This window comes from Ambystoma mexicanum, chromosome 10 (genome assembly GCF_040938575.1).
Source record: "Ambystoma mexicanum isolate Mex_15411 chromosome 10, UKY_AmexF1_1, whole genome shotgun sequence".
Taxonomy (NCBI): Eukaryota; Metazoa; Chordata; class Amphibia; order Caudata; family Ambystomatidae; genus Ambystoma; species Ambystoma mexicanum.
The window spans coordinates 1,453,856,222-1,453,882,549 of record NC_090932.1 but is presented as its reverse complement, the minus strand read 5'-3'; the positions used below and the strand labels follow the sequence as shown (position 1 = coordinate 1,453,882,549).

The 26,328-nt window shown below is 43.9% G+C and overlaps 1 protein-coding gene across 1 annotated transcript in view; it reads right to left on the bottom strand.

Annotated features, from left to right (window-relative positions):
• Nucleotides 1-23,649: 23,649 nt before the first annotated feature.
• The window catches only part of BRAP (BRCA1 associated protein), a 525,360-nt gene continuing 522,681 nt past the window's right edge, over nucleotides 23,650-26,328 (bottom strand). Inside the window, exon 12 of the mRNA XM_069619516.1 lies at nucleotides 23,650-24,173. Coding sequence (XP_069475617.1) covers nucleotides 23,810-24,173 — 364 coding nt within the window. The 3' untranslated portion in view covers nucleotides 23,650-23,809. The remainder of the gene's footprint in view (nucleotides 24,174-26,328) is intronic.

Below are 26,328 nucleotides of genomic sequence, written 5' to 3'. Positions count from 1 at the left end.
TGCGCACAACCTTTATTGTGCAATATTTTTGAAATAAAAGTTTGTTTTTAGTCAGATTGTACGCACGCACGATCGCTCAATTTCTCTTTCCATTACTGAGCTAAATGCGCATGTGAAGGGGTAGCTTTAATGCGACAATCCTATCTCTCTCTCAGCGCATGATAACATCTTTCCTTTCCCTCAACGCATGGCAAAGGATAAGCGTCACTGAGTTATATGCGCATGTGAAAGGAGTAGCGTTCAGGCGATAATACTTTCTTTTCTTCAGCACATGACAAAAGATAGGCGTTAGGATCTTTATTCAATTTGCGCATTTGAACTCCCGTACACATGCTCGAAGGATATGATTTCCTGTCAGACAGAGAAGACGCTTTCAGAATTAAAACGCTGTTCTCTTGAGTGCCCACGCTCAACTTATCACAGTAGCAACAAGGGTTTAGAAGGAACAAAGGAATTTGTGTGCTGCGCACTAGAGAAATTGTTTCAGCTTTTTTTGTGAAGGTTGAAACTACTTTAATCTACAAAGTGAAAGGATATAAATATTGAACTGAATACATGTTTCAAGCTCCAGAGTTATGCTCTAAACACACAGGTCTAACACTAGGAATCAGAACTCGCCAGTTTCAACAGCATCAGTTCCTTTGTGCAATAACACTTGACAATCAAAAGTAAATTTAAAAAGTATTCAGGAATTTATCAGAGTAGATGTGGAAAAAGTTACTTTGACGGTCTAACGAGAAAATAAAAACTTGAAAGTTATCCTTCAGTGCAGTATTTTCAGAAGAGGAGGTATAACCCCTGTCCTGTAATAAATGGCTCCTCGCAGTGAAATCAGGAGGCGAACAGGTATTGAAAGTTAACAAAGGGTGAGCGTCTGAGAGTTGAAGGGAGTGTTGTAGTTGCATGAATGTAACCTATGCTTTGTTTCTTCCCCATCTACAGATTCTAAACCAAGTTGAAGATTGAAGTCTTTGTTTTTTATTTTATCCACTCCAACTTTCCCCGGGGGCCTTGAGACTTCTGCTGTTTTTAGATCAGTAGTTGCCTGAACGTCTGAGGAGGGCTGTAGGGTTCAGCATCTCCTGCGGATGAGGAAATCAAGACCTGACAGTAACAACCAGAGTCTGGTTTTATATGTCGCCTAATATATAAAGGGGTGAAGCTGGTTTAAAGTGCTTTTCAATTCCCAGATTGACAGCTCCAGTGAGAGATGGAGTTGTTGATGGCAAAACTCTTCTCTTAATGGATTGTAACAATGGGATATAATGTCCCACAGACTGTTCCATTCAATAGGTCATCCAAAAATATCTGCATTTTCAACTGTTTCATGTGCTTGAATATGAAAAATGATCTGCGGTTTTCTTTAGCAAATCATTGTAAAGGATCTGTCATATATCCAAAAGGTAGTTCCAGCAATCACCTTTGGATCAGAATCCGGTTGGAACATAGATGTCTCGTTTTGGCAAAAATTGGAAGGAATCTTCTGGCGGCGTGTTCTGAAGCTTCCGACCTATATATCAATGACTCAAATCAGATACGAACTTTCACTGAATTCTCTACATTCTCATGTAATGTGGAAGTCTTTAACAGTAATGCGAAAGATGAATTTGTCTCCGACAGCCCCTGCATTCCAGATTTTCTCTGTGACAAGCAACACAGGGAATTCGAAACTTCTCGATGAGTGGAAGCAAATCATGCTGACAATTCTAGCCACTGCTGATCTCAACCTGAACGATCTACTAGAGAGACCCTAACTAGTAAAATAAAAGTTCGAACAATGGTGCTGGATTTTGAACAATGATTCACGTCTTTTGAAACCGACCACCTTAGACGCTGGAGTTGGGGCACTCAAGCTAAATGTTACAAGCAACTACCTAAAACACTGCCCGTCCCGACATCATCGTGAGGAGTTTTTAAGGTTTCGTTTAAATGCCATAAAAACAAAAGAAATGATGTGGAGGAGAATTGCCTAGTATTTTGGTGCTGGACTGCCAGTGGCACCAAGACTAATATGCAATTGGGTATTTCTCCTCTGTGAAGGGTGCAGTGAGCTAAACCATAGTTGTAGACAATCCTGAGTGGAATAAATTCCATAGAACAGGGTATTTCACCCATGTTCACTCTCAGTAGAGGGCCTCCCACACTCCTTACCAATAATATATATATATCATGCTAGCTCGAAGGTAGGAACTCAACAAAAAGCAACCTACTATGATGGCGGAAAAAACAATCTGAGGACCTCGACACGTAAAGCACCATGGGTACAGTACACGCCACACTAGGGATAGTATTACAGACACACTGTTGGCATCCCTTTTCAAAAGAAAAGGTCATGCAATACTCTGCACTAATCACTAGATGTAAGCCTATGCAAAGCATGTGATTCTAAGCAGATTCACAAGCCTCAGAAATATATATATCATACATTACTTACAGTAATCATATTTCTGATGCTTGCATCTGCTTAGATTCACATGCTCTGCATATAGTCCGACATCTAATGGAAGTTGCAGAGTATTGCATATTGTTTTCGAAGTTCGAAAGTCACGTCGACTGGGCATGAATCTAACACTATCCTCAGTGTGACATGTACTGTATCCATGATCCCTCATGCGTCAAGGTCTCACAGATTGTTTGTGTCTGCCATGAGGGAGCCTACTGTCATGATGCCTACCTCCAAGGAGCCAGGTCCGACCCAGCAACCCCAGAGGCAGGCATCATTCCCCCCCAGGGAAGTGCCAGCGGGCCCAAGCTGGGGCCCTTTGGACACAGTCCTGGCTCATGTTGGACCCCTGTCCTGGCGCCAGGCTCATAAAGCAAGACATGTGTTCAAGTGTTTTAATGTGCACTTACCTGAGGCAGACCATGCTGCTACATCCAGGCCCTCTTGAGGCCTGAATGGAACTACTTTACCTGTGGGACTACTTTCCGCCTGGGTGTGGTCGGGGAAGGATACATACGTGATCGGTGGAAGGATACATACCTGGAACTTCTTCCAAAGCTATTTAAACCACGCCCGATCAGCAACTCACGCTTCGCGTTGTTCTGCTCCTCGCAGCTGGACGCTCACCGTGTCAGCTCCTGCATCTGGACTTCAGCCTTGCCTGTCAGCATCCTGGGTCACCTGCAAAGGGAGATAAGAGGGAATTGGAGAGAAAGAAGACCTTACCTGCTAAAACTGCATCACAGAGACATCACACCGACGATCCTGAAAGGGAAGACATCATTTTAAAAGCATTTCGCTTCGATCGCTGCAGCGCTGCATTTCACTCACCTTTCCTGGGCGCCTCCATCTTCAGCAGCGATCATCCGGATCCGCACCCACTTCCCAGAGCCTAGAGAGAAAAAGACAAGAAAACAAGATGAGAGAAGGAAGGGAATAGGAAAAGCTCAGTTTCCCTCTAAAACTTACCTATTGGATCATTCCCATTTCATTTCGGGTCCTGCCGCTTCCGGGCATTCCGGACCCCGGCCCCTATGGGGAAAAAAGACAAAGACATTGAATGAGCGAATGCAAAGACATTACCTGAACGCTCATCCAGAACTTACCTGTCATTCACTGGAACAGCACGTTTCACTTCGGGTCGGCGCCATATCTCCGGCATTCCGAACCCCGGCCCCTAAGGGGAAAAAGACATAAGCATTAGCGCTTGCTGCAATAAGACAATGAACATTATTATTAAGCTTGAACTTTTGAACTTGCAACAGAACTCTTACAGCGCCTTACCTGAATAGTCAAGCTTATTTTGAACTCGCATCAAACCTCAATCCAGTGAAGTAACTGGGTTTCAACGCGCCCCATGCATCAGAAGCAGGATGGAGAACTCATCCTTCCAGACCCTAAGGTGAGACTTCACGGGGAATCATGGAAGGGTATCGTGGAGAGTTGGAAGGGGTGGGAGGCTTGAGCATTATTCCGTCAGTAGGTAATACTCCCTTTTCACGCACAGGGGAATATTCCTGCGAGCCAGAGTAGAGGGGCCCCTTCCTGTCCATCTTCAGAGTCCTGCGCTTCACCATTGAAGAAGCATCAGCACTCGAAGCCAGACCTGCGCCTCCGTGGGAATCAGGTGAGCGTGACACCTAAAGAGAATGCGTGAGTGGGTACAGAAAAGAAAGGACAGGTCAAAGACGTCTATGTACCTTTTACTCCAAGAGGAGGAAGGGTGAGCGCATGTGAATCTAAGCAGATACAAGCATAAGAAATATGATTACAGTAAGTGATGTATATCTTCTGAGGCTTGTGGATCTGTTTAGCATTGCATGCTGTGCATAGACTGGCAAGCAGTACGAGGAAAAGGTAGTGGGTTAGAAGGTACAGCGGCAAAAAGATGTCTTAACACTGCCTGACCCACCTGTTAATCATTTTTAGAATGTGTAGCTAAACAATAGTGCTGTGTAAAGGTAGGACTAGAGCTCCAGGTAGCTACTTTGCAAATGGCATCTAGAGGTACATTTGCAATGAAAGCTAAAGTAGCCCTGTGCCTCGAGAAGAGTGTGCTCTAGGCGTGAAAGATAAAGTTCTCTTGGAAAGAGAGTAACACATTTGGATACATTTTACAATCCATTTAGAGATTGCTGACTTCGAAACAGGATGCCCTTCTCTACCAGCAGCAATGGAGACAAAAAATTGATCTGTCTTCCACAGTGGTTTTGTCTTATCGAGGTTATACATCACTACTCTTACAACATCAAGTGCCTGGAGAGCTCTCAGCTGAATTTGTAGGATTTTGAAAGAAAGCTGTAAGTTCTATGGATTGATTACATGGAACTTAGAAATGAATATTGGTGAGAAGCGTGGATGTGTGCACAAAACGACTGTGTCCTTATGAATGGTAACAAAAGGATCTTGAACTGAAAGGGTTTGCAGTTCACTTACCCTCCTAGTAGAAATAACATCCATTAGAAAAGCAGTCTTAGCATTGTCTCAAAAGGAGGGACCATAAGCTTAGTAAGGACAATATTCTAGTCCCATCCGGGAGTTGGATTAGATATTGGGGGGTGAAGTCTTTCACCCCCCACCCCCAACCCCTGAAAGGATTTAATTACAGGGACTTGCCACCAAGAAATCTTACTGTGAGAGGTGCTATACTCACAAACGTGAACCTTTAGTGAATTCAAGACAAGTCTCGAGTCTAATAGGTGCGTTAGATTAAGCACTATAGTTGAAGGAGTGCAATCAATTGGGTTGAAGTGACGAGACGTACACCAAATGGCAAAGTGTTTCCATTTATTCAAATAACAATGTCTAGTATTTGGTTTACGTGCCTCCTTAAGGATGTCCATACATCTTTGTGGTAGATTAAGATGTCCAAACTCTGACTTCAGGAGCCAGGCTGTCAAGTTTAGCGCTTGTGGATATGGATGTAGTGTTGCTCCCCGATTCATCGACAACATGTTGCAGGGGGATGGAGGTTTGACTTAAGGACAAAGTGACATTTTCATGAAGTGTGAGAACCATGGTTGACAAGCCCACATTGGTGCTATCACGACCAATGTAACTTGTTCCTGGTGCATCTTGTGAGCTATCCTGTTGAGGAGTTGGGGGTGGGGGGGAAGCATAGGCAAATTTCCCTGACCACTTGATCCAGAAACCGTCCCCCTTGGACATTGTTTGGGGATACCTGGAGGCGTAGCCTGGGCATTGTGCATTTTCCTGAGTTGCGAAAAGCACCATCTCTGGATAAAGAAGTCTCTGCTGAGAGCATGTCTGCCAGAAGATTGTGTTCCTCTGGAACGTGTTGTGATGGGAGGAACATGTTGTGCTTGAGTGCCCACTTCCATACATTTTAGGCTAGTTTGGACAGCCCTGGAGAGTGCGTGTCCCCCCCCCCACCCCCTGCATGTTATAAAACATAGCTGTGGTGCTGTATGTTAAGATCAGTACTGTTCTGTCCCGAAGCTGTTGATTAAACACTTTCAGGGCTTTGAACACTGAGTAGCTTCAACAGGTTGATGTGTTTGTTGGCTACCGATTGTGACCATGTGCCATGTTCTGGAGAAATGTGCTCCCCACCCTGAAAGGGATGCGTCTGTGGTGAGAGTTGCCTCCACTGCACAGGTGGTGGATGACTGCCCCTTTACAAGGTTTTCCCTTGTCCGCCACTGTAGTGATAGAACGAGGGCTTTCGAGACAATCACTAGATCAACCCACTGACCGCTTGCCTAAAATCATTGGCTCGAGAGCCACTCTTGCATGGGTTGCATGCGCAGACCCGGGTGAGGCAGCAGATAAACACAGGAAGCCATCATACCAAGAAGGCGCATGGCTTTTCGTACAGTTATCTATTGACTGGCTACATACTGAGGTATCTGGAACAGCATGTTTTGTACCCTCTCATCAGAGGGGAAGACAAGGCCGTCTTCTGAACAAATGAGAGCCCCAAGAAAATTCTTTACTTGGCTGGGGACGAGACTTGATTTTTTCTTGTTGATGGAGAATCCCAACTGGAAAAGTAGGTCTATGGTCCTCTAGGTATTCTGTAGATACTCTTGATGGGTGTCTCCTATTATTAGCCAGTCATCCAGATAAGGGTACACTGAAATGGACTGGCAGCGCAGCCTCCACTGCTAGCACTTTGGTGATTTTTTTGGGTGTTGAGGCTAAGATAGTGAGTCTCTTCCCCCTTGAATCTTAGGTATTTCCTATGCGCTGGCAACATTGAAATATGAAAGTATGCATCTTTCATATCCAATGTTGCTATCCAATCCCCTTGCTTGAGAAGAATTAGTTCCTGTAAAGTTGTCATCCTGAATTTCTGATGCTCGACATACTTGTTTGCAGGGCACAGATCTAAAATAGGGAGCATGTTCAGATCATTTTTGGGTACAAGGAAATATATTGAATAAATACCCTTGTTTACCTCTACAACCAGGAGGAGTTCTATTGCTCCCTTTGGTAGCACACTTTCCACTTCTGACTGCAGAATCAGGAGAAGGTCTGGTGTCATTTTTCTTGTTCTTGGCGGATGGTACAGGGGTTTCTGAAGGCATTCTACACAGTATCCCTCGGCCACAGTCTTTAACACCCACTGAGCTGATGTAATTCCCTCCCATGCATGGGTGAATGATCTTATTTGGCCGCCTACTGCCTGGAAGAGAACCAGACGGGTGAGTCATTTATTGGCAGGACTAGGGGAGCTTCTAACGGGTGCACTCCTAACTCTACCCTTGCAACAGCGAAATCCTCGCTGTTGGGAGGTTTGATTTCTAGCCAAAGCCCCTTGAGCCAAATACCAGGGGGCGCTAGGAAAACCTAATTGTGAACGTCTGGGATCGAAAGGATCGCCAGGTGTTGAAGACACTGCGCTGAACAAACAGTTTATTGGAGATTTCGTTTAAGGTTTTAAGAGTTTCATGCTCTTTGTTGCTATTTCCAGTGCTTTGCCAAATAAAGTTGACTTTATTTATGAGAGTTGCCAAAATGTCCAGCTTGAAACCAGTTACGTAGTCAGGACTGACATTTGAGGAAGGTGCCCTCTGCCAGAAACTCTACCCATCGTTTCTGCAGAGTTCAGAGTATTTTTAAGAATATTGTGTGTCACTTGCCTGCCATCTTTAACTATAGATAGCAGTTGAGATTAAGTAGGTTCAGGAATGTTATTTAAGCCGCCCTGAATTAAGCCCCATTGAACATCACTATAACTAGCAAGCAGTGGTGTTGGTAGCGATACGAGTGGAATATGCAGCTGAAGTTGTAACCCTTTTCCCCAGGGCATAAAGTTTCTTACACTCCTTGATGGGACGTGCTTCTGTAGTATGTAGGGGAACCCCCGCCTTCTTTCTACTAGTAGTGACCATCAATGACTCTGGGACCGCATGACCCCGAATGTAAAGGGGGTCAGATGGTGATATTTCAAACATTATCCTTACCCATGGATTACTGCACGTGTGAGAGAGGGCATGACTAGAGAAGGCACAATTCTCTTTTTGATAGAATTGAATAATGGAATAGTGACTGCCCTTTTTCCTTTGAAATGTTTTCTACAAAGTCAGGGTCAGACACTGCTTCTTGTGGATGTATTTTGAAATGTTCTGCAGCATTCATTAGAATGCTGTTAAAAGGCAATCGTTCATCAATTTGGGGAAGAATCCCCTAGCTGATCAGTATCCCCAAACACTACATCTGGCTCAGCCTCATGATGTGTAGTAGCTAGCCATGTGCCCCGATCAGTAGTACCCTTAAGCCACCTGTCTGAATCTTGAGTTTTGTCCCCTTGGTCGTGATCATAGTAAAAATCATCCTGATATAGATCATCTTGAAAAATATTAGAGGATTCATCAGCAATGTGTGAAACAATCTGAATAGGAGAGGGTTGAAGCCTAGGAGACTTAGGTACTTGAGCCCCCTCTCCTATAGGTTCATAGTCTGCTCAAACCTTTCCCTATTCCAGGTCCCTGTGTGCCTAGGTATCTGTGGAAGAGGGAAGACTAGTTATTTAAGTTAGAGGGACCTTTCCTACTCTGCAGGGACTGAGACAAGGTTTCAGTAGCTTAAACATAACCCTGGGAAATAGGGGGAGAAGTAGGCTGGGTCCCAGTACCAGCAGACTGTGTAGGAGCTTGTTGAGGTGTTTCTAGTGTGTTTTGCGCTTAATTTGGGATGTGAATACTGTTTTGATGTACACTTAGACGTATCCGAAATGGCCTTGAAGTTTTAGGGGAGGCACCTTGCAAATTAATAGACTTGCAACCATGCACTGGACGCGGTTGCAGAAGCACAGAGGGCTGAGAATGTGGAGGTTTTCTGGGTTTCAATAAAGCTTTCGTTGTACACCTAAGTGCTGCTGGCTTTTTTTGATGATCCTGTCAATGAGTGCCCGTGGGTTGTGTGCTTATGAGATTGTGCGTGCAGGTGTGTGCCTTGTCACCAGAAGACACCCCAATAGCAATGCTTTCGGCATGCCAACTTGGGACCGACACGCGGGAGACTAAAGACTCCACCGGGTTGTCTTTACTATCCGAACTGGAGCCGCTGCTGCGGTAGTCTTCGCTTGAAGTAACCGCACCGGTTTGGGAAAGGAATTCGGCCTGCATGGCGAAGGCTGTTCCGTGCACCTGTCTAAGAGTTTTCAGCTTAAATAATTTACAGGCTTTGCAACTTCATTTTGTACTGCATTGGTGTGCTTTCTGGTTAATTCGAATGTAGGTGTGCTTTACGTATCCTTCTTGCCGCCTTCATTTGTTAGCTCGCCTGGGGAGTTTGCCTGTGCATTGTGCAGCCTCTTAAACTGTCCCTCTTTTCCTCCAACTCTATGGCACTCTCCATCTCCCCCATCTATTCTGTTATTCTATCACCTATTCCTCCTCTCTCACAAAGTTTTGAAGAAAGAAGTTCAAAAAGGATCTCTTGGCCTCAAATCGTGGCCTACCCATTGCTGACACCTACATTAGTGCTATTTTCAGACAGACATCACTGATATCCTCTTCTCGTCCCCTCTCCAGACCTATGGACCTCCCATTTGATCTCTACACTCTCCCCTTTTTCCTCTTCAGCCATTAATGGCGGCACTAGATGGGAAGTACCCTTGGCATACTTCTCATCCTCTAAGTGCATCATTAATGTCTATCACAATGGCACTCTCCTGGCGTAGAGTCCTCAATCCAAACTTCTCTTCAACCGACGCCTGCCGGCCCTCATCAATTTCCTACCTTCTCCTGCTACTCCTCCTTCCTCTCACTCTCTGCACCTGCTTCACCACCCCCTACTGGTGTACCACCCCACTGTACCCTCTACTTGTAAAACCTTCAAAGAAGGTGACCCACTACAATTAGCCACCCCGAACACTCGATCTGCTGTCAAACATTCTTCTGACATCAGCCTCCTTCTTGATGACTTTGATCTCAACGTCCTTGCTCTTACGAGACGTGATACAATGCCAGCTCAGTCACTGCTTTGGACTCCCTTCTCCTGGACGGCTACAAGATCCTCTCCAAGCCTCGGCCCAACTGACCTGGTGGTGGAGTAGCCCTGATCTTCCGGCTGGGTCCCTACCTCTTTCCTACCCACCCAGCCAGTACTCTTCCTTTGAAAGTCTTGTCTGCAATCTTGGTGTCTTTGACTCTGTCCCTTGCCAACATCTACATGCCCCCTGGCCCTGTGTCCCCCTCCCTCTCGGAATGGGCTGACTCCAGCTACTCTCTGCTGACCTCTACCTCTAAACTCCCCCTGCTTGGAGACTTCAACATCCACCTTGACTCCACTGTTTCTGCCTCTTCTCTCTTCTTTGATCTCTGTACTTCTCTCCCCCTCACTATTCTCCCCTTTGGCCCTACCAACTCTGCCAAACATACTCTCTATGCTTTCATCCCTCTTGATCTCCTGCTCTCCAGCCCTCTCACTACCCCGCTCTCCTGGTCTGATTGCTATCTCCTTATCTGGGACCTCTCGGGCCCCTGACAGAGCCTTGACCAGCACTTCCAGCCTCCTTCACAGTCATCCGGCCAATGAAACTAGTGTCAGCTGCTGCGTTTTCCTCCACCATCATCTCTCCTTCTTCCCCTCCACTTGATTCTACCACTGACTCTGTCCTTGCCAACCTTCACCGTGCTATCACCAACACTCCTGACATTCTCGCCCCTGCCATGAGGATCTGTCTGAAACCTGCCTCCTAGCATAAAAGTTGGTACAACTCAGATCTAGCCGATCTGAAATGCAAGTGCAGAGTTGCAAATGGAAGTGGCAGACCTCGGGCTCATCCTCTGACAAACTGGCCTGCCACCTACTCCAAAGGCAATACCGTCTCTCTATCCATTCCAAGAAGAGGGTTCACATCCAGGCTCACATCTCAGGCGCCTCGAACAATACGGCTCTTCTCTACAAAATCTGCAAAGAACTAGCCAATCCATCTGCAATCACCCCTTCCTCCTCAGGCCCTCTGTACTGCCCTGGCCACCCATTTTACCTCTAAAACTCAAAAGATTCTGACCTCTCTCTCTCTTCTTCCCCCTCTGCTTTTCTTCCCTTTGCTTTTCTTCCACCACCTCCCACTCTCTCCACCTTCTCATCCATCACAACAGATGAGACCTCTAGAGTAGTCAGCTCTATGAAAGCCTTATCCCACGAGTGTCTGCCTGTTCTTACAGAACCATTAGGACACCTCGTCCCTCGCTCCGGGTCTCGCAATCACTCACTAGCATCTGGCCCTTTCCCCTTTCCTCTCAAGCACTCCCTTGTGCACCCTCTCCTAAAAAAGCCTTCAGCCGACCCCTCGTGTCCGGCCAACTACAACCCTATCTCTACTACTCCCTTCCTTGGGAAACTCCTGGAGAAGTTGTTCATCCCCCAAACGACCCAGCATACTGAGCTCGTTGGTTGTTTACATGACCATCAATCTGGGAAACTGCTCTCCTGAACACCTGTGAAGAACTGCTTGCAAATCTTGACTATAACCCTCCTGTTGTTCTCACTCTCCTTCATTTGGTCAACCATTCTTTCTGCATAAAACAGCTATAAGATACTCTTGGCATCTCAGACCGGCACTGGATTGGTTGACCTCCTTCCCCATTGACTGCCCTTCCCAGGTGCTCCTGGGCTCCTTCTCCACCACCACTATCTCTACATGTGGTGTTCCCCAGAGATCTATCCTTTTCACCTTGGCTTTTCAACATCTACCTTGCACCTCTTGCTCATCTGATCTCCGCCTTCTCTCCTTGTTTCCAGTGTTACGCTGATGACACACAACTCTTGTTTAAGCTCCCCTCTGCTTCCTCCTCGATCATCCCTCACTGTTTGTCTACTATTCCGTCTTGGTGCACCTCCAATGACCTCCGTCTTAATGCCAGTAAGACCAAGATCCTTCCTATCGAGACACCTGTTCCCAGTTTCCCTCCTGCACTCTGGCCGTCCTCTATGGGGTCACCTCCCTTTCCTTCCACTGAGGCCAGAAGCCTTGGGGGTCATCTTCGACTCTGCCCTCTTCTTTACTCCCCACATCTTGGACCTTGCCAAGAAGGCCCACTTTCCACTTCACCTCCTTAGAAGCATTCTCCCTTTCCTCAACTTCCCCCAGAAGCTCAATGTCTCTACAGCGCTGGTCCTCTACAGGATAGACTACTCGAACAGCCTCTTCCTCAAGCTGCCTCTTTCTTCACTCCATCCTCTTCAACTAATCCAGAATAGGGCTGCAAGACTTATCGTTAGCCTCAAGCCCTGGGACCATATCTCTCAAGCTGTAACATCTCTCCACTGGCTCCCAGTTTATACAAGTATCAAATTCAAGACCCTCTGCATCATCCACAAGGCTGTCTGGGGTGTGAGACCACGCTACCTGCAATTCTTTCTCACTAAATGCTCCCCTTCCAGATAGCTTCGAACTTCTGGCTCCAAATCTCTGCTGATCAAACGGTTCTCCAAGAAGAGAGCTGGGGGGAGATCCCTGTCCTCAGCTGGCTCCCTAATATGGAACAGCCCCCCTCTCTCGCTCAGTCTTGAACCGGACTAGCTCAAGTTCTGCAAACACTAAGACCTTTTTCTTCTCCTCCTCGTTCCCTCTCTCCCCCCATGCGAACCATCCCCTCTGTCGCTGAGATTGGCAGCCAGGACCCTCAAGAGTCCAATAGGGTCCTGGCCTTCGGCCCAATCGCACCCAGCACCCACCCCCTGCACTACCCTCTGCACCCACACCCACATGTCGGGTGGTTTGTCTCAGCTCTGCACTTACCTGTTGGGCAGTAGACCTCCCACTTTCCACAAGTTGTCTCTGCCCATGCACTTACCTGTTCCCGCACCCCCGCCCCTACAAACGGGCACCTCCAGCACTTCCTCCCCTAGGGGATCCTAATAGCACTTGCCCCCACACCACCCCATTTTTCCCCCTCTTGCTTCACTGCACTTGCACACTCCGAATGTCACAAGGCCTAGCAGGACAGTTGTCTGTTTCTATTTATTTATTATCAAATTCATTGTTTATTTGCTCCCTTGTGGACCTTTGAACCACTGTCTTGTATAAGCATCTTATAAATGTCCAATAAATAAAATAAATGCAGTTCATTTTCCCAAGGAAGCCAATTATTGCACCCTAGGAGTGTCTTTCCAAGGAAAAATCCTGTTGCAGGAAGCATAGAACTTATATGTGTTCTTTGCATGGTTAATAGAAACCGAAAGGGCAGTCAGACAAAGGAAAGTGTGAGACAAGGCATTCTCTAATGTCTGTAAAATTTTAGAACCCCCCGCATTCTGCCTACTGCAAAGGTCGAAGCCTGAAGAAAGCTGCAGGCCATCATCGAGAGTTCAGTCGTGGAAGTCTTTGGACAGTAGTCTGGAAATGTTTGTCAAAGGAAAAGTCAAAATCATGCGAAGAACCGATAATATTAAATATATATATAGCAATATATCTTGTATATAAGCTCTGCATTAATGCGACCAACCAGAATGGCGGAAAAACATTATCTGGGGGCCCTCGACGCACGAGGGATTATGGGTGCACTACACATCACAGTAGGGATAGGGTTAGAATCACCCCCAGTCGACGTCCCTTTTCAAACTTTGAAAACAAGATGCAATACTCCAGAACTTCCACTCTACGTCACACTATATGCACAGCGTAAGATTCTAAGCAGATCCACAGGCCTCAGAAATATATACATACTGTTACTTACCCAGTAAACATCTTTGTAGTCTTGCATCTCATTAGAATAACATGCTTTGCAGAAGCCACCATCTAGCAGTTGGCCACGAGTATTGCATCATACTTATTTGAATTTTGAAAAAGGGGTGTTAACAGGGGCTTCCCCGTCACACTATCCCTATCCTACGAGTAGTTTCAGATGATCCTTCAACTCGATAACACCCTCAGATGGGTTATTTTGTGACATGAAGCATATATGTATTGCATGAGCGCAGATGTGTTTTGTACTGAGCCTTCGCCCCATGCAGAGGATTTGTAGGCATGTGTGATTCTAAGCAGACACAAGACAAAAAAGAAAAAGACCACTAGGTAAGTAATGTTAGTCTTCTGAGGCGTTTGAATCTGGTTAGATTCACATGCCTTGCAAGGATTAGCAAGCAGAACTAGGTAAAGACGGCGGGTGAGCTGCTTTAAAACTTCTGTCCCACTTGGTAACCTGCTCTTGTGTGTGTCTACCCAGTGATGCAGTGTAAAAGTACATACATAACTCCATATGGCTGCCTTATGTACCATTTGCAATAAAGGCCAACGTTGGACAGTGCAACATGTAGAATAGCTTTGGGGTCAACGGGAGATATTTGTTTGCTAAAGTATAAGAAAGGCGTATACACGTAATGATCCATCTTGCAATGGTGTTTTGGTTACTGGATGACCTCTTTCCGTGGATAGTGAAACTAAGATTTGGCCTACTTTCCTCGGTTCTTTTGTTCTGCTAAGGTAGAACATGCCCACCCTTTCAATGATAAATGGGTATGTTGCTTTCTCTACTTCTCTGTGGGTTGGGGAAGAAAGCTAGCAATTCAATTGGACTCACATTCTTAAAAACACCTTATCTTTGTGAGTTTTGACAAGGGCTTCTGTGATTGTCAAAGCCTGCAGTTTGTACATCATCCCAATTGAGGCGACTGCTTCAAAATCCACTTCCTCATTGCACAGTTCCTGTAAAGGGTCCTTATGCATTGGCTGAAACGGGGGCCCCATTAATTTATGAAGGACTGTACTTAGGTCTCAATGAGGCAGTGTGTGCAGGACTGGTGGGCAAATGTATTTTACGCCTTCCATCAATTCCTTGACTACACGTACTCTCCCCCATAACACCTTATGTTGTGAGGTAGTGGCATGCTGCCAATGCAGCAAAGTCCACCTTGTTCTAGTTGTAAACTAGCTCAGAGTTAAGTAAATAAATTAGTATGTGACAATATCTGTGGGAAAACAGTTAATGGATTGATGCACCTTTTTTCACAAAAAAAAGACAAAGCAATTCCATTTCTTGCAGTAACAGTCCCTCGTGTTAGGTTTACTTGCCACTCACAAGATGCCGTGCATCGTGGGAACAAATTATAAGATACAAGTCACTAATATTGGGAGCCAAGTTCCCCAGTTAACATGCACAAGTATGGATGCGTTACTTTCCACTTCTTCCGAGCAAGAAGCAAGCAGATTGGGCAGAGCTTGATTGGTGAGCATACCTGCATGTTTAGGGGGTGGGTGTACCTCCTCTGTCTCCCTTCCTGAGCTTGCAAAAGGAGTGTCTGCAGTCCGAGAGGCAGATACAACTGAGTTTCACCATTGAACAGCACAGAACACTGCAGAGGAGTAAATGTTTTAAACCGCCAACACAAGAACTGATGTCTTGTTAATGCAGTGAGTAAGGCAGAGCTTTACAGATGACTGCTCAGCTATTCTATGTCAGGAAGTTTAACCCTGCAAAATATGGGACTTAAGAGTGCATTGCTATACATAGACAAATCCTGAAATGCCATTTTCTTCAACAAGGGGTTGCCCTGATGAATTGTTCAAAAGAAATCAAGAACATGAAACATATGTCGGCATTTCCATCATACTTTTAATGCCTGGTGTTAAAATATATGCAATTCATTTATTTTTTAAAGCATTTTCTGAATGCACTCATGCTGGTTGTAAATAGATGAATGTATTAACTGTATTGTTATATGCAGGGAATGGCAATCACACAATATATATTTTTGCAATGCATTTTTTGAAAATAAAATAATGAATTTAGTGATTCAGATATGTAAAGTGTGCTGACTATCCCAAATATAAATGTGCACCTTTTTTGTGATAAGTGTACGGTTTGCAGCCGGGATGTCGCACATTTTAACCGGCTCCCTCTCTTTGTGTAATGTTCGGCCATATTGACACAATGAGAATCATTATTACATGCTTCTGAAATTGTTTGTGTACTACTTTTTGCAGTTATTTATTTTTTATTTATAGCATTTTTTAAATTTCCTGACCCTGGGGGTATCACAGCGTTTGGTACATAGAAGAACGTGAGGTACACATGATACAGAATTATTTAGAAAATCATAGGAGGTACAGTAGATGCAGGGGTTATTCATATTCATCCAAAAGTCAGGTTTTTACACGTTTTTTGAAGTAATGGAATCGGAGGGGGAGGGGTGAATAAAGCATACACAACTATCCTGCAGGACGAGTCCATACACAGCATGTTGCCCAAAGACCCCTGTTACAACTCTTGAGCATTTGGATTTCCTTGCTATTGCAAGGAGATCCGTTAGTTGGCACCACACTGCAAGGATCTGTTTGAGTGTGCTTGTGTCATGTTCCCATTCGTGTTACTGCACTAGTGCACGGCTCAGATTTGCTGTGAGGAATTTGTGTCCTCTTGGGACGAATATGTTTTTCTTGATGTGCCAAAGTCATACGTTTTTTGTGAGGAAGCTCTAACTTTTGTTGATAGAGAACATGATGTGATATTGTCTGTTGATAAGCACACTTGTGTGTGACAAAGGCATAGGTAGATTACTGCGCTGGAGAATCCATTGATTTGTTTTTTTCAACACATTTTGCAGCATATATATATATGTGGGGGGCGGGGGGCTAGGGTAATACATTTGAGGGGTTTATGGTGGGAGCTGCAGGGGGTCTCCCCCGCATACATTTGCAGCAAAATCTACCCCCCCCAATAATTTTGTTTTTTACACGAAATGAATTCGACCAGATCACAAAGAACCTGTGACGAGCGCTTGAAAAGAATATATTGGCATCTTGACTGCCAGGAGCACTAGCACATTTATGTTTTGTGTGACATGTTGTACTATCAATCTACCCTGTGTGGTGAGGTATCAACAATACATGTCTCAACCAGTTACCTGCATGGACAGATTGGTGAACGGTTTCCTTTTTTAACAGGTTTTATTCTGTTCACCAATTAAGTGGTTTACCACATTTTGTGACACCACTACTAGATTGTTTAATTCACTTGATCATTTTGACCAGTGGCCAGCAAACCATTATTGTATTGAGAGCATGTTGACACGTGCATGGGGAACTATGTAAATTTATGATGATGATGCCATGCCTAGCAGTTTCATGGCATTTCGGACTTATCAGCTGATCGGCTTTCTAACAAGGCATCTGAGCTATTCATGCATGCGCACATTCTTGAGAGGGATAAGCAATTGCTCTTTGATTTAATTGATACGGCAGCTAGGAATTATTTGTTTTGTCTTGTTGCTAATGGTGCTGGGATGCAAGTACGACGTCCTAGACAGGGAAAGAGATTTAGACTGCAAAAAATATATTAGTAGGTGTCCTTGTGCTAGCAGTTCTTGTGGGGCGCGGTAGAGTGCGCATGTAACCATTTGTAATTAGCTTTGACACATATTAGAAATGCCACATAGCCATACAGAAAGAGCAACAATGTATTCACATTGTGGTTGCAGGGGTTATAGATAGGGTGATTCAGTTTGCATTTAGCGGTAGTTCACAGTGTTGTTTTAAGGGATGTGCGGGTAGGTAGCCGATATGGGTAAGTGTAGGAGATGGAGTCAGAGAAGTGTTGAGGTACAGGCGTGGTCTGGGGACCAGGGTAGCAAGAGTTCTAACATGTTGGATTTTAGGACACATTACAGGATGCGTTTTTGATGAGACAGTGGGGCTGATTCATGGAATTATTTGCACCGGAAAATGGTGATTTGTGCGATATTCTGCCCGCAAATCCCTTTTTGACAAATGGGGATTTGCGGGCAGAATGGCACAAAAATCCCTGTTTTTAGGCGCAAAAATTCCATGAATCAGCCCCAAAGGCTCAACATGGAGCTCTGTCCAGCTAGCCCTGATGCAAGACCCCATCCTTCCCCCAAAGAGGTTATGTCAAGCTCAAGGCAGTCACGCTGTGCCAATAACAGTTAATTGAGCCAAGCTGCAGAGCTCAAAGGAGCTGGGAAAGGAATGCTGGGTCCAAGGAGGAAGGATAGGGATGCATCCTTTGAAGGTTAAATTCATGTGAGCAGGGCATGTGGCCTGATGCCAAGAGCCTGGTGAAGATTTAGAGCATTAATGCCCTCACAAGAAGAGCAGTCATACTATTTGAACTGCAGGCGATAAATAAGCAAAATTCAGGCATAAGAGTGGTGCCCCAATCACATAATTCATGGGCATCTGAGAGAGATAATTGATCTTGATATTTTATTTCTATCGCGCTCGGACCAAAGTGTGTCAGAGCACGACAAGGCAAGGGAGGGGAACAGGGGAGAAGAAAACAGCGATCTTACTAGACCCAGTGACACTGAAAACGCACAAGTGCATGAGAGAGGGGGGAGAAGTGCAAAGTGCAAAACAGAGAAACAGATAAATAACAATAAATAAATAATAAAGGCAACAAATTATGGTAGTGCAGCCAGCAATTTGCAAGTGCTAGGTTTAAGGCAGTAGACAGGGTAGGTCTGATAAGTGCAGGAAGAAGTGCAATAGATAAGAAGGGCGTGGGGGGCGTGCTAGGGCTGTGCTGTGATTTGGGATGGGAGGAGCAAAGCATATGTCAATAAATGTATCTACAAGGTCAGGGAGATGTTTGTGCGTGTCACAGTGTCTGGTATAATGAGAAGACCCGTTGTGTTATCAAGGCAGAGTTGACCTTGCTATTCACAGTTTGATCAGGACCAAACGGAGAGGGTGCACATCACATGATGGTCAAGAATGTTCTACTCATCAAAGAAACGTATTATTGTAAACATTTACCTGGTAGTCAATCAACTCTTAAATTTCATAGTGACAATGTAGTAAGTCATGTGTTTAGGGGAATGTGTTTTAGATAATGTGTGACCAAATAAGGTAATGGACTATATCAGATAATTAGAATTGTGAATCGGTGTTAGCCAATGGGGAGTGCAGGATAATGTTGTAATCTGTATTATGCACATTTCTGTTAATTTGCATTTTTCAGCAATAAAAGAGGTTACTTCTTTGGGTGGAGCGAGCTCCATGTTCGTTTCGGTTCGACCATCTGATATTTTTGCATGTAATAAAACATTGTTTTCCTTACAAAGAGTGCATCAATTATTTGGCCTATTTGGGATTGTTTTTAATCATTTGGGTTTTGGGTTATAGTTTCCAGCATGTGTTTGTGACAAAATTGGTCATGTTTATAGTTTCCAGCATGTGTTTGTGACAAATTGGTGTGCTCTCTCCCATCATTAAGTCACGCAGATAAGGGAGTACTAGAATAGTCCTGCGGTGCTGGTGAGCTGCAACCACTACGAGCACTTTGGTGAAGACAAGCAGTGCTGATACAATTCCTAAAGGAAGCACCTTAAATTGAAAGTGTTGTATGGGAGTTAAGGTCTCTAGTACCCCTCTCCCCCTACATTTCTCACCAACGTGAGGCCTATGACTCGCCGGCAGCCATCTATGCACCTGGGCCCGGGATGCGGGATAGCTGCGGGTCGACGGATGGGGCTGCACGGCTCATCCTGAAGCATGATACAGACTCCATTTTGAACATAATAATCTAGGTCTCAGTGGCACAAGCGGCCTGCAGGTCTCCCCACCCGACTGCGCACAACGAGCCAGCACTTCCCTCACCTTCCTCCCCTTGGCGGCTCAGCTGAAGGCCTTTTCTCACGGGAGACTAGGCGCGAACAAGCTACATTACAAACACTGTATCTTTCACCTTCCGCAGTACATCATTGAGCTGACGATGAATGGGCCAAAGCTGGGGTCTGAGAAAAACAAAGCTGCCTCTATAAAATTTGTCCTGTCCTCTCGCAGACCCCTGCATTTATAATATATGTTGTGAATAACCCCAAAACCTGTTCCCCGTTTCAAGTGCCAGACATGTATGCTAAGCCCGTGTGCCACCCAGTTTCACTCATGCTGCTAATAAATTTGTTGTTTGGAGGCAGAGATGAGAAAGTGGAAGAGATGTGACGAGAGTTGGAGATGGAGGACAAAAAAAGAGGAGAATGTAGACAAGAACGAGGTAGAAGAAGGGAAACATCTGGTGGTGACAGGAGAAAAGTAGCAAGTGACTGCGGGAGGCGAACAGGATGAAGAAGCAACTAGGGCGAGGGAGCCCAGCCATAGAGAAACATAAGAGGACACTTGTGTACAGGCGCGTTATACATGCCATTTCATATCAAGCATATCCCAAGGTAGGGAGGTGCAGTGCCTCAATCGGAAAGGGTTGAATCCAGGGGTGGATCACTGCGAGGAATACACAGAAACTCAGAAGGCATTGAATCAAGAGCAGAAAAAGGGATACAATTAGGACTACAGGAAGAGGATAAAAGAAGACCCTTCAGGCCCCCCCTTGTGGAAAACGGGGTTGGAGAGCCGACCTGTCTCCAACTGCTTCTGGAAGCTAAACTCCAGCTACTGTTGCAACTGATAACATAAACCCAGCAACATTTACAGCATCTTAAACTGAACAAATGTAATCTCAACGTGCATGCGAAGAGACAGAGAGCTGGGAAGGCAGTCCTTGAGAGACCAAGTTTCATTTTGGTCAGATAGCACAGCGAGCAGAGCGCTCGCTTTGACATATGTGCAGAGCCTGCTGACGCAGGTTTGAATCCCAGCAGGGCCAAACTCAGCCTTTCATCCTTCCGAGGTCGATAAATGAGCACCACACACCATGGGTGATAAAAAAAAAAGAGCAGCGCTCAGATGCCTGAGGGTTCGTAGCGCTATAAAATACGAAATTATTATTATTAGTGAAGGAGAGAATTCTTTAACTAAGACCTTTGGAAAGAGACCATACTAATTGTGTGTGCATTTTTCGCTTTCTTTTGATAAACCGCAAAGAGGCTCTGATCTGTTGAAAATAAAAAACAATTTCCACCCAACCTGGCATCTGATCTCCTTTCTAGTCCGCACTCTGGCTTATGACAGTGCCCACCATACATTTAGACACATGTACCTGTCTTAACATTTATGACTATCTGTACAGATAGTGCTTTGCTCAGAGTCTCCATATCCATTAAGGTCTCACACAGAACTATGGACAAGTAAATCAGCATGATGTTATTTCTGCATTGCTCCCCTCCAGAGAAGGCTGAACGTTTATCAATGCACCAGCATTGGGGATATTAGGTTGAAGCTAAGGACTGACGACCGTTAACTGTCTAACACATCATGCTGCGAATTTTGGAAAAATCCACATCTGCACTTTGCTTTCAGAACTGAAAAACGCTTCCTAAGTGTTTACTTTATCCTGGCATAGAGGACAACAAGATTATTACAGGTCTCCTTGATACCTGTTGTCAATATACGGTAACTGATAGAAATATATATATTTTTCCGATACCAGAAAACCTCATCTGTTGATAACGTCTGGGCCGTATGAAACGAATGCATCAAATCAACAGAACTTGCCGTTCTTCATCTTAAGGTAGGCCCATGTTAATGTTAATTTAATATCATGAATGGTGCCTCCTTTTAAAACACACTGAATATATCAGTTTAACAACATTTCAACGTGATTTTCTCTGGTTTTGCCAGTAATTTTCTATCTACCGCCCAGGGTAGAATAATGGAAAACTACCATATTTATGGAAATAACCATTAAAGCGCCACTAAAAAGGGAAATGTATGACCCATTTATGAAATACTCGTTAAGTTACCACATAACAGCAAAAACAAATCAGTTGTAATAACCTGTTTTTGTGACTATTTTTGATATTCATAGTTCTAAAAGCAGTATATTTTTGTTCTGTAGGTGTTGTCTTATTTGATTAATTGTTATCAAGTATCACCGTACCACTGCCTGTTCCCTAGGTCCCCCTTAAGAAATACCGGTTTCTAACAAAACTTTTTCAAACGGGATGAAACCTGTCGGGCAGTTGTTACAATTATGTTTTAATTTGCCACATTCTCATCAATTGTCACACTTTAGTATATAATACAAGCGTGTGAAGGCATATCTAATAACTGTGATACAGTATAATGCCCTGTTTTGGTGGTGGGTCTGTTGAGTCCATGTCACTGGTGGCGATGTTTTCATGTACACGTATTGAGTATTTCATATGACAATTATTTAATTAAAGATATACTTTTGTACTGGGTTGAGCATTTTTTGTTGTTAGACACACCTACTTTTATATCTGGGTAAGGTCTTTTGTATTTTGCACAGCAATAGAACCACATATTGATATAGGGCTAAGTGTTAAAGCAATCCCATTTCTAAGCACTGAAGTTGTAGAGGTGCTCGGATTGAAACCTGCACCAGTAGGATGCACACAGATTCGTGAAGCAATCACTTAATTTTCGGAGCTATCTTTTTAGTGCTTGCACAAATGCTATCTGCACATATTCAGTACTGGTGGGTCTATCCTGCACTATCACTCAACCAATCATACGCCATACAAATGCCAGTAACAGAGCAGGCTAAATGATATCCATTAAGTGTCGGACCCGCTGGGGCATGATTTCACTCACTTTTTTACTTTCATATTTTCACTGTGTAGAAAGTCCATTGTCAACTTACTCTTTGTATTTAGACAGCATTATGCCCTGGCCACACTTTCTCGGATGCTCAATTCCTTCCCATTCCGATGTCAGAGGTACAGAGAGGGATGGGGGAGGTCGCAGGAGGGGCCAATCAACAGCAAGGGGTTAAATGAGGGGCCAAGCTATGCTGCTGGCTCCCAAACAAATGCATTTGGTGTGAGTAAATGCAAATTGTGACTATTCACAAACCTTTGTTCACTTTTCTTCCCATAAGTGCTTTCTAGTTTGGTACAATAAAAAAAAAGACCAGACTTCATTCACACAGAGGTGACTTATTAGTTTTTCTTATCTCTATGCGAGCATTGATCAACAATTATACAGCTCACAGAGCAAACTACCTCCACACATGTATATGCAAATGTAGACATATTTAACAACATAACTAATAAAAAGAGGCAAGAGAGTTTTAAGTGCTTAGCTTTCTATGTTCTAAAAACAGCAGCAAATAAAAACTTTCCAATCTAATAAACAGTATCCATTCTGTTAACCAGACCAAAGAATATCAACACAGACACTGAATTCTTGAACCGTAATTGAAAGCGGAGACAGGAGAAGCACTTGCAAGCTTCCAATGTGAACCAGATGTATAATACTACCATAAGAAGTGCTTTGGTTGCTTCAGAGAAAAATTTGCTTAAAATGTATATATCTGCAATGAGACAATGTCAATGCTTTAGAAAAAGCAGCAGCAATTAAATGTACCAGACTTCCATTCATTGTCATAGAAGGAACTTCCGCTCCTAAAGCAGCAGGGGGACAATTGAACAGACATTGTTTGTGCAAACTACACTGTTTCCCAATTACTATACATTCTGCAACCATCTGCAAGAGATGGATCGATCATATGCAGACATTCATTAATTATTTTGCCTGTTATACAGCAAGCATTGCTTTCCACCTGCCAATAATTGAGTTCAGACTCCCATCCATGTCTCAGAACGAGTAGCGTTCCTCAGATAAGGCCATATATACAGATAAATATTGATGTGTATATATATATATATATATATATATATATATATATATATATATATATATATATATAGAATAAACTGAACTATTGTGAGCAGGGTAATGCAAAGCCTGGCACAGTTTAAGGCGTAAGGAGTCATTTCCTTCTTTTATGCGACATACTGCCACATAATAGCACTATACATACACATCTGGAAAATTCAGCAGGTGCGCATAGACCACCCATATTGAGCTATTTTCTTTACAGTTAAGTATCAGAAAGGCGTAGAGCTTTGAGGAAGAATAGCTTAATGTGAATTCACTGGATTTACTTAGAGAATGGTTTAAGCAGAGTGTTCTTCCGTACAGCTAGCCCAGACTGGCCACATGTATTTCTGCAAGCTTAAGTGTATAGAGAGACAGGAGAAGTCCAGTCACTAAGACTTTCAGAAGGATTATTTACCCCTTTTACCCCGGCCCCTTCTAGATGGGGGCTTTCCTGGCCCCCCACTTGGGGGTGAACTGGTCGAGGAAGCCACTTCAATGTTAATCTGTCCTTCTTGGATTTCCTGCCTCGCATCAGCAGGCATGCGATTGATTTTTTGCTGTGCCTCCAAGTAAAACATCACATCCCGCAGCTGCTCCTGCATTTCAGTGATCTGGAGGTCCTTCTGCTCACTCGTTTCCTTACGCTGGTTTTCCTCGTCCTTCAGTTTGTTCTGTAGCACAGTTTGATTGGCTCGCAAACACTTGTTCATCTCCTGCTCCTCTTTGAGCTCTGTCGATATCTTTGTCAGTTTTGCATTTAATTGGGTACACCTGTTAGAAAACAGAAATAAAGGTGTTCATTTAACATTGTTTCTATTTGAAAAAAGTCTATTTTAACTCGTTACCTATCCCACCCCCGAGTATAACTGGTAGAGGTCTGACTAAAAAGTCTGCCGACGATACCTTCCATAACATCCAATGTGATACCTTTCAAGGAAAGCGGACGATTAATATATCATGCAAATATATTTTCGTTTGGCAACATTAGAAAAATTGCCATTCACGTGTCAGTTTTTCCTACCCCATTGCAGGAATCATACAAACAGAAAAAAACATAAGGTTCATCACATGCTCAAAGTAACAGTAGACAGTACTCTTCTCCTGAATGTTGTCATGTTAATGAGATTTATACTGTGCACCGCTGCCATGGTCTACAGGTGCTCGAAAACGAACTAGAACACGAATGGTTTCAGCCCAAGGTGTACTTAACGTGTGGTTAATATGAGCTGATCAAGAACGGGACTATTATGCACAGATAACGACGACGAAGGACAATCAAGATCAAGATCTGTAAGGCCATAGTAAAAAATACCTATCCATCCGTCTTAAAGTCCCATCCTAGACACACAAAACCTGTTCAAAACGCCGACTTCAATGACAGATGGCCGTTCTGCACAGCCTACACAACTCAGAACAGGACCAAAATTTGCAAACAAAGTAAAAAGGATCCTCAGCCCCTCTGCTTGTGGGTGGCAACCAAGTTAAATCAGACATCCACACTCTAGGGCTCCTGATCTTCCTGCAAAAAGGAAATGCTAGATAAAGCAGATTTCTCACTAAATTGGGAGCGTCTTAAAAGTACTCCTTTTTAAAGGGCCATCACTGTTTTGGGTACTGCTGCTTCAGTTTTGCCTTTTAAGCAGTCAAGCATACAAAATTTAATCTGGTACAACCACCAGCCCACTTATAATAAAAAGGGGCAGGGGTGTGGGAGACGGTGGGCGGGATAGTAGGGAAGAGAAATTATTTAGCTAATAAGCAGAAGATGAAGCTCCAAAATCGTATAAAGCAGCAATCCATGTTTGCGCAAACAGTAAATAATTCTGCAAATATGCAGGGTTTCGCCATGCTGTTTAGAAAAGCACAGCCCACAGCTCAATTTCTAAAACAGTTATTCGGCCTCTAGCCACCAGAGGATCAATATTTGGAACTACTTCCCTTCGCTGTTAACAGTACACCTTACAGTTTCTTCAAAACACTGCTGCTTGGATAGTCACGAACCTTCCTAAACATGCCTACATTTCTACAGCTCTCAAAACTCTTCATTGGCTTTCTATAAATTCACCCATCTATCTAAAGAAACATCTAAAATCGTATACATTTAGTCGCCCATAAAGATTCTCATAAATATTCCAAGACTGCCCCTTACGTACGCAAATCCAGAGGAGATGGCAGGTCAAGTATAGCCCAATTCAACTTTGGAACTGCTTACCACTTGGATCTGTGCAAAATTGGAAATCCTATTGAGAGTACATAGCTTATACTGCACATAGCACAAGTATGCATGCTTACAAACCTCAAAGTTGTAATGCCTCAGCCGGTGGTCCTAGCTTGCTATAGCAGGATTATGATATTCAGTGTTTACGTTCATCAATTAATATACTGGTCATATCTTTCAAATTCTGATTTTGAATATATCAATTGCTATGAAGAATGGTGGATGACCGAATCACTGCTATTCTCCATGTGATGATTATATGAGTGCACTTTCTTTAAATGATGGTATATTGCCATTTTATAATTGGTTAATTTATGAATTACAAAAGATTAACAGACCATCCAACCACACACACAAAAAAAGCAGAAATAATAAAGTCTAGGCATTAGTCACTTAAAAACCTTAAAGGGGAAGTGTGCTAAAAAATGTTATCCAGATCATAAGTGCATGTATTTTTAAGCATATTGTAATCAATCTTTTAAAAAATCTCCTATGCATCTTACCACATGCGAAAAAGGATTGTGAGCCGCCATCTTTTGCTAATCTTACCCGTTGATGCATCGCCCGAAGTTCAAGTGCCCCCGTGTCAAGAATACAGATCGCCCGCTCCACAAACTGACATCAATAGTCCAAACGATCTGCTCCACCTATTTTCATGACGTTCGTGGCCAGCGTAGCCAAATGTGCACAGTCATCACCCACACCATA